Genomic DNA, 9,241 nt, shown 5'->3' on the forward strand with positions numbered 1-9,241 from the left:
AGTCTAGTGTATTTGAAACACTAGTCTGCCAAACTTTAAAATACAGTCTAGTGTATTTGAAACACTAGTATAGAATTATAAGAGCATAAGAGAAAAATGTTTAATTCTTTAGAAAAAAGGACAACTTTTTTTTATTATTGTCAGTATCTTCAAACCTTTGGTTGTAAACTCCAGCTTTAGAATTCTTCTACTTCCTGTTCTCTGTAGATCCATGGGTTTGAACACCGATGTATTGTAAAAAAATAAATAAATAAGAATATATGGATTTTATGGATTTTATGACGTCCGTGATTTCCCCTTCGTTTCCCACCACACCCTGCCCCACCCCACTCTCCCCGCACATGACCCGTGTCACATGACTCTAAGCTTCCAGACTCTCTCCTGGTTCATGTTCTGTCACTCAGGCTGCTGGGAGCGAGGCTAGCCGTTAGCTTCAAGTATCCACACGGTCGACATGGTGAGTGCACAAAAATATATAAAAGTACAGCATTTTAACTTCACAGAACCGACAACCGGCTTTATCGAACATTTTATGTAGTTTTATAAAATATAGTCCCTGCTCATACTGACAGGAGCTGCCTTACATTTCTAACAGCCGGGGAAGCTAACGGGGAGTTAGCTTCAGTTTCTGTGAGGCCGTCCTGCTTTCGGTCTCACCTCGGATGTGACCTGTCGTTGATACGGCAGCTGTAGTCGTCTGTTATTACATCTCTTAATTTATCTAAAAGTGACGATTAACTTTTAACAACTGTCCCCTTTGTAGCTGCACCCAATGAATGGCAGAAATCTAGCTGCTAACTGACGCTAGCACTGTGTTGTTGTAGAATCACAAATCAAAACAGCTCTTCAACTCCCAGCAGTAATTTTAGGTTCATGATTTGAGCTGTTGAATGCTGAATTCTTGTCAGTTAAAGATAAATATCTAAACTTCAAATTTTTTAATCTAATTTTAAAGTGCGTTATGCAAATCAAAGCTTTTTCTAACAGTATCAATGGAAGTTTTATTTTCCCTCTTTGCATTCAGAGACAAAATAATGTAGCAAAATTCAAAAAAGTTCTAAAAATAGAAAGCTCGCTGTACAAGCCTATGGGATATTAGGCCTTTTTTTACAGGTTCATATGTTAACATTCACTTTGAATTCCTCATAAATGATTCATTAAGATTGTAATTATTGTTCTTATGAAAAAGTTCCAGACTAATATTTGTTTCTACAGTGAATGAAGGCATCTTTATAATAATGTAAAACGTCTTGTTTTTCATTTGGGGGACAGTATTCTCTGTGCCTTTTTTGCTTTCCAAAACTAGTGCTGTGATTATTTCATCAGACCAAATGACATGACGTGACGTGTCTTTATTGTCAAGGTTGTTCTTATCAGATTTCATTCTGTCCTGGAGTTTTCTTTTCTATCAGCTGCAACTTTGTGGTCCATTTCCGTACAGTGTCGTACTTCAGTTCTAGACTGGGTCAAGTCATTTATAATTATTAATTTTTGGTTTGTCGCCAAGGATATGTTGCTCATCCTCCAGGCAGCTACCTGACACTGGCCATATTTTTTTTTTATATAGTTTTTCATCATTGAATCGAAAGCCAAGAAATAACAGAATAGATTTACTGCAAATGCAAGTTGGATCATGTGAGATTGTGCAAATTAGTTAGGGGGGAATTTTGTTACCCTGCAATGATGATAAGTTATCACATCAGTCATGGTTATTGTTTTAAAGCTCATTGATTAGTGCTTGAATGGTTTGGTGACCCCAGGTCTGCCTCCCTGCACTGCGCACACCACTCATTATATTATAGACATGAAATTTTTTTTGTTTCATCACACCCACCAACTCAAAAACATTTACACATTAAAATATATAATAATTTAAATAACAATCAAATAGTTAGGCGAAATAACATAAAAAGAACCAAAGGTCCTTTTCAGGTTTTGTGCAAATACAAATCCCCAGATTTAAATATAAGGAGTCAAATATAATGTGGAATTTTTGTTTTTAAGACAGTGGAATTAAAGAGTCTTAGTCGAGCTTTTTATTATTTATTCTACTATATTTATTGTTTGGAATTTTTAGGCATAGCAGCATCACCCTCCGCCCCCTGCAGCAGGTGGGAACCTAAACAGCTGTTTAGTGGCTCACACATAAAAACTGACCTTTGTTCAGCTTGAACCTGAATATAGTCTTACATCAAATATGGTGTTAAAATTATTTAAGGTTACAAAAATTGGGACACACACAGTTGGGCTAAGAGTTGACATAGGATCTGTAGTAACTCGTCTTGTGTATAAAATGCCAGGAGTTGCACTTAAACTCCAGCCCCAAACAATCAGGACCCGAAGACCAAAAACTTGATTAGACCAGTGCTTTATAAAACATGAAAAACTGTTGAACTAAAACAGCAGACCTTTTAACATTTTAAATAGCAATTAAATATAAGCGTCATTCTCTTTTTTTGTTTGTTTCTGTTTTGTTTCCCAGAGTTTCCTGGGAGGTTTGTTTGGGCCGGTGTGTGAGATTGACGTGCTGCTGAACGATGCCGAAAACAGGAAGACGGCTGAGTTGAAGACGGACGATGGGAAAGTAGAAAAACACTATTTATTCTATGACGGAGAGTCTGTGTCCGGAAAGGTACGTCATAACAAACTACAGCTCACAGGGTTGTCATGTTTTTTTATTATTGTTTAGTATAACTGTGGCATATTCTCTGCAGGTGAATCTAAATGTGAAACAGGGGGGAAAGCGGCTGGAGCATCAGGGAATCCGCATCGAGTTTGTCGGACAGATAGGTGAGCCGGACTGATGCTGCCACAGTCTCTCTGTTCACTCCCCCACTCCCTTTACTCTCCATGCGTAAGGTAGTTGTTGCCTTTAATGACCAAAGGTAAAGGTTAGTTACAGTTTGTGTAAACTGACTTTACTATTTTAACATCCTAATGAACGAGGTTAAGATTTCACAGCAGGAAATCTGCAAATAAAACTGAAGGATTTTCCACATGTGACCCAACAGGTTTAACAGAGCACATGGAGGTCACATGCAGTCGTCATGTGAAACCTCTTTAATGCAACGAGTTGTTGCTTTTTTTTTTCTACGTTTTTAATGATTCTGAGTAATTAGTAGTATTTATATACAGGTGCATATCTGTTACTGCTGCACTGTCTTTTTTTTCCAGAGCTGTTCTCTGATAAGAGCAACACCCATGAATTTGTGGACCTTGTGAAGGAACTGGCTCTACCAGGAGAACTCACTCAGAACAGAAGCTATGACTTTGAGTTCATGCAAGTGGAAAAGCCCTACGAGTCTTACACCGGAGCCAACGTCAGGCTAAGGTAAAACACTGCAAAACTAGAGTTTGGCTGTATACCCTGATGTCTGCCCTGTATAAAAGATGGTGTGAACAATGAGGCTGGTATGTGAAAGTTCTTTCTTCTTTTTCTTTCAGGTACTTTCTCAGGGTGACAATAGTTCGCCGCCTGTCTGACTTGGTGAAGGAATACGAGTTAATTGTCCACCAGTTGGCCACCTACCCAGATGTCAACAATTCAATCAAGATGGAGGTCGGCATCGAAGACTGTCTTCACATCGAGTTTGAATACAATAAATCCAAGTGAGAGCTCAAACATCTGACATCTGAAATACAGACAATCTTTCAAATGAAATATAACACCTTTAAGCTTTCATCTTTCACTTCAGCAGTTTCCCCTCGATGTGTCTGTTTTGTAGATATCACCTGAAAGATGTGATTGTTGGAAAAATCTACTTCCTGCTGGTGAGGATTAAAATCCAGCACATGGAGCTGCAGCTCATCAAAAAGGAGATAACAGGCATCGGTGAGTCATCAGTGGCTGAATGCTGCTAATGTTGTTCTTCAGATTTTATTATTTGATCCATAGAAGCTGGGTTAAAACTAAACCATGTCGTGATGTAATCTGTTTTTGCATAGAAGCTGGGTTAAAACTAAACAACCATGTCGTGATGTAATCTGTTTTTGATGTTTGCAATTTTGTCTTTTTCTGCTGCCTGTTGTTCAGTTCTGTAGTTCACCAAACCACAACTTCTGTATGCAAATTTTTTTTTTTAAACACGTCCTATCCTTTGTTTTTAACATTTTTAGGTCCCAGCACGTCCACTGAAACAGAGACTGTTGCTAAGTATGAGATCATGGATGGAGCTCCGGTTAAAGGAGAGTCAATCCCCATCAGACTGTTCCTGGCTGGTAGGAACTGTCTTCTTCTCTCCAGATGACATCAGTGATATTAACATCTACCCTGAGTGATCCCATCTTATGTGGACACTGTTCAGAACAAATGTTTGTCATTGAAATTCCTATGGACCCATCTCCTACGTCCAGATTCAATCCACTTTACCCCACTGTGTCGTCAGAGAAGAATCTCTAATTCACTCTGAGGACAGATCACATTTTGAGAAGCTCACGGATTTGTATTTAGGAATAACATGTGTCCTCAAACCACTTACAAATAAACTGAGTTTGAATTCAGAGCTAATGAGAGATGAGTGTTAAAAATGTCCTCATAAGATTAAATCACTCAGAAGAGATACTGGATGGTACCAGACTGAAAGACTGTTTGGGTTTGTTTTTTTTAATAACAGTCCACCTACTGTTTCATTTCTGTCAGGCTATGACTTGACACCCACCATGAGGGACGTCAACAAGAAATTTTCTGTGCGTTACTTCCTGAACCTGGTGCTGGTTGATGAAGAGGATAGAAGATACTTCAAACAACAGGTGACATGAACACACACACGGACAGTTTAAGTGTTGTAGTATAGAATATTGTAGAGTTTGTTGTCTTTTGAATTCATATTGTCCGTTAAAGACTTCCATCTGAAAGTCATTGGTTTCCATTTCTTTTGTGCAGGAAATCGTTTTGTGGCGAAAAGCCCCGGAGAAGATCAGGAAAAGAAACTTCCACCAACGTTACGAGTCCCCCGAGTCCCGCACCGAGTCCCGCACTGAGTCCGTTAGTGCAGAGCAACCAGAAATGTGAGGGTGAAATCCTATGAACTTAAAACTACAAACACAGACACAGACACTTCCCTGACTCTTCACAACTGAACAGCCCGAGGTGTGAGAGCTGTCCCAAGTTCTGTCTGGACTGAGAGACATACTGTACATGAACAAACATCCAACACACCCACAGACCCTTCCTCACCTCCTTCTCCCTGACCAGGTCACATCCTCCTATGTGAGCTGCCTCGCCTCCATTACTCCAGGAATAAAGAAGTCTGAGTCGCACACGTCTGCTGAATGCTAACCTTCACGGCAAGAGCGCAAAATCTAAGCTACCTAGCCTGTTAAATCCAGGTGTCTCGAACTGAAAACACACACAAGAGTGAAGCCATAATGTCTCCTTCGTGCTGAATGTTTAAACAAACAAAATGCCACACAAACTTTGTTACTTTGCCCTGAAATAAGAGAATATTTTTCTTGATATTATCCTGTTCCCATCCAAAGAAAATGTACCTTCAATTTTAAATCGTAAACGAACGCTGGTTCAATATGTCAAAGCTAATCAAATCATCTTTAAAGACAGGATAAGCTGCAATTCGTCATTTAATACACTTGCACATACACAGTATATCTAAACAAGGTTAAATGACACTCTGTTCTGGTTAGAATTTTACAGCTGCTACTGGGTTTAGCAAAATGTGTTACAAAGGTTTTGAAACTTTTCAGGTAAAATGTAATTATAAAAAAATACAAGAACTGGACAAAAAAGCCAGTCGGTTTCTAAGTCACCTCAAAAATAGAAAACTGACATGTTTGTTTTTTTTCCAGGCTTCTTTGTTAGTTAGTCCAATGATATCCATATAATAGAATTTTTGCTTGTTGGTTTAAAAAAAACAACAAAAACAAACTGTAAACTGAGGTCAATCACATTTATTGCAGAAACAGAAAACTTGACATTATTTTATCTACATCTACAAAGACATTGTGCGGAGTGACCAAATTTTACCAAATCTACCAAAAAGTTATGCTAATTATTAGAAGTTTGTTGTCATTCATAACTATGATCTGTTTTATTTGCTATTTCTCTCACAGTTATCTTTGATAACTGTAACTTATAAATTATTAGTCTTGCAAAGTGATCATAAGAGCTCTTCAGAAATGCCAAAAATGTTATATGGTCTCTGTGAAGAAAAATGTATCCTCCGTGTTCCACAGGTGGAAGTCTTAGTGACTTCAGTTAATTAGAAACTGGGAACCTAAATTTATTGTTACTATTTTTAAACACCAACTTATTTCGATGGTATTTGAAGAAATTTGAGGGTCTAGGTTTTTAGGCGTGTTATGTCAAGTTCTTTAATAATCAAGAAGAATTTAATTCAAACTTACAGTTAAATATATTACTCAGTGGGGATTTAACAGAATGACACTAACTGACTCTCCTTGATTTTGATGCGGTTGAATGGCTTTTTTGAAGCAGCAGAAAGGATCAATATACTGTAAAACACAAACAAGTGTCACTGAAGTTCTCACACAGAGTAGAGTGGACCTGGAACGGTTGGCCCACGCTGCAGCACTCGGCACCTCTACAAGATTGCGCCTCCACCCCACTCACCTGTTTTTGAATGCTGTTTGTCTGTACATTAATTATTTTTTTAATGACAAGTGTGTTTAAATGATGCTTCTGTCCACAAGGCTCAGCCTCAGACTCAGCAATGCACAGTTGAAGTAATGTTGGAGCGTGACAGTGGACCACACTTCCTCAATGCACAGTTGAAGTAATGCTGGAGCGTGACAGTGGACCACACTTCCTTCATGAAATGCTGGTCCTTTGCTGTACAAAAAAACCAAACCCCACCTGGTCACATTCTATGCTCACTATCTCTCCCCTGACAAAAGTTTAATTGATGTCATCAGCCTGTCTGTGATTGAACGTTCGAATCTGTGACAAGTTTTGCACGTTTCTTTTCAATGCTTAACCAAGTTGGCATGAAAGCTCAAATGAAAAATCACTCATGGACAACTTCGCTTTACAGATCTTCTTTTCCTGTGAACAACATTATATAGTTTTGTACACATCACTACCTACTTTAATGTGACCATTTGGTTCAATATATATTTTTGCCTTATTCTTTCACATTAAATGTTGGATTCATTTGGTGGCTAAACACTCAAATTGTCAAACCTTTCTCTACTCCTTCACAGCAGTGTCACCTTGTCTTCCATGTCTTGTTTTTTTATTATTATTATTATTTCTGTTGGTTTTTTGTTGTTTGTTTTTTTTGCTTTCTGTCAAATATGTGCGATATAGTTTGTCTTTCTGAACTGTATACAAACGGGGCTTGTTTTGCTGTACTTTGAATACCTTCTGTGGTAATGAAGCTCTCTTTGACCCTGTCTTAAATACTGCATGTTAATCTCTAAACTGTCAATCATGCCTTTCTGTGTGCGTGTAACTTGTTGGTGTGTGTGTGTGTGAGAGAGAGAAAGATCGTGTGTGTATAAATACACACACCAACTGTAATGTATAGCTCAAGCAAATAATAAATAAAGCAGATTTATACTGAATCCTGTGAAACGTTTAATTAATTTATTTTACCAGGTCGACGTCAATCAGCGACATCGCCCTGACGTCACATTGCTTCTCGCTGCTTGCCGTTGATATCCCAACCAATAGGCATGCGTTTTAATGGCGTATCGTCTAACATGGTTTTTTGGTTTTCTTAAACTTGCACACTGCTGTTAAAATGTTAGTTTTGTACAAAAGAATGACCCCATCATATTACATTTCTTCCTTAATTCAAATTGTAATGATATAAAACGTAGTCAAGTAAGTCATCTCAATGGGCGTTTTTTTTAAAGTTCTTAGCACGATCAATTAAATGCGATCTATTTGAGAATTTTTTTTATTTGCCCCCGCGACCCGGTAACGGATAAGCAGATGAAAATGGGTGGATGGATAATAATAATAATAATAATAATAATAATAATAATAAACAAGTGCAGGAGAGACAACCACATGTAACACAACATAAGAATTTGTTTTTCTTCTTTGTAATTGTTTAAAAAAAGAATCATTATATTTTTATCTGTTTTGACATATGTAAACTATTTGAAATATTTTATGTTTTGTTGACCGTATGTTATTTTTTTTAACGTTTTAAAAAAAAACTTTTATCAAGAATATATTGCAGGCATATTTGTGGTCAGCTATTACGGGATAGGTCCTTCTCCACGTTGTTTAAACAGGAAGACAGATTAATGTGTGTCCTTGCTCTGTTCATGTTGTTGTTATGTTCGTTTTTATTCCTACCAAAGACAATGGAGCCACAGTAAAACATTTTTGGATGTAGCACTCAGTTGGAACCAGCATCTGGAGCTTCGCCATGTCTGTTAACAGCTGTTTGACTGTGTTTTCGCGCCTGCTGCGTCACTTTAATCGCCGGTCTACTCGCATCCCCGCCTGCGGATTCTTCCATGCCTCCCCTGGTTTGCTACAGAGACACAACGAAGCTGCTTCTTTAGACTGTAGAAGAAATGTTTCCTCCAATAGCTGCCCCCCGAAATCACCGGACACTTCACTGTTTGTCCCCGTTTCTGTAAAAACCGACTTCGCTGCAGATGGAAGTGTTGGAGTAGAGCTGTCACAGCCACTTAACAAAGGTCAATAAAAGAAGCTAGAATCGAAAACAGAAAGTTTAAGTATTTTCACATGCATATTGTTTATTGCTGTGTCGTTGGGAGATTTTTTTATTAAATTAACATGTTCTGTGTTTTTGATTCAGCCGAGTTACTTAAAGTTTTGAACCGCTTTTACAAAAGAAAGGAGATGCAGAAGCTGGCAGCAGAGCATGGCCTGGATGGTGAGAAAATGCACATTATTGTTTGTTCTATGCTTGTTAAAGTTAAAGTGTTATTTAATCATAGTTCAACTTTACCTTAAAATGCTACAAACAGATTAGTAGAACACGTAATGTCTCTATTTTTTACAAGGAAAGATTAGATTCAGGGTTTTATCTGTAGGAACTGTTTTAAAAATCCGTCTGGGGGCGCTGACAGATCCAGACACTATTAGTATTTACTTATTTTCAACATTTGTAAATCACTAATACAGTAACCAATAAGGCATTCATGTGGTCTTTTTTCTCTTTCTGACCATGTTATTGATGCTGTTGTGTGGTGCTTCTGGCTGTGTGTGTGTCCACAGCTCGTCTCTTCCACCAGGCTTTCATCAGTTTCAGAAAGTACGCTCTGGAGTCAACACAGCTTC

At 38.0% G+C, this 9,241-nt stretch overlaps 2 protein-coding genes across 2 annotated transcripts in view; both read left to right on the forward strand.

Moving 5' to 3' along the window:
• Positions 1–154: 154 nt before the first annotated feature.
• vps26a (VPS26, retromer complex component A) lies at positions 155–6,482 on the forward strand. Its single transcript, XM_008310580.3, has 10 exons — positions 155–457; positions 2,483–2,632; positions 2,715–2,790; positions 3,175–3,331; positions 3,445–3,609; positions 3,726–3,832; positions 4,117–4,218; positions 4,640–4,749; positions 4,883–5,007; positions 5,195–6,482. The coding sequence occupies exons 1-10, from the start codon at positions 455–457 to the stop codon at positions 5,211–5,213; spliced, it is 1,014 nt and encodes a 337-aa protein (XP_008308802.1). The 5' UTR covers positions 155–454; the 3' UTR covers positions 5,214–6,482.
• Positions 6,483–8,155: 1,673 nt separating this feature from the next.
• The window catches only part of supv3l1 (SUV3-like helicase), a 5,674-nt gene continuing 4,588 nt past the window's right edge, over positions 8,156–9,241 (forward strand). The window contains 3 exon segments of the mRNA XM_008310581.3: positions 8,156–8,634; positions 8,757–8,834; positions 9,179–9,238. Of these exon segments, the coding sequence (XP_008308803.2) occupies positions 8,358–8,634; positions 8,757–8,834; positions 9,179–9,238 (415 nt within the window). The 5' untranslated portion in view covers positions 8,156–8,357.

Source organism: Cynoglossus semilaevis, chromosome 5 (assembly GCF_000523025.1).
Source record: "Cynoglossus semilaevis isolate Cse_v1.0 chromosome 5, Cse_v1.0, whole genome shotgun sequence".
NCBI lineage: Eukaryota > Metazoa > Chordata > Actinopteri > Pleuronectiformes > Cynoglossidae > Cynoglossus > Cynoglossus semilaevis.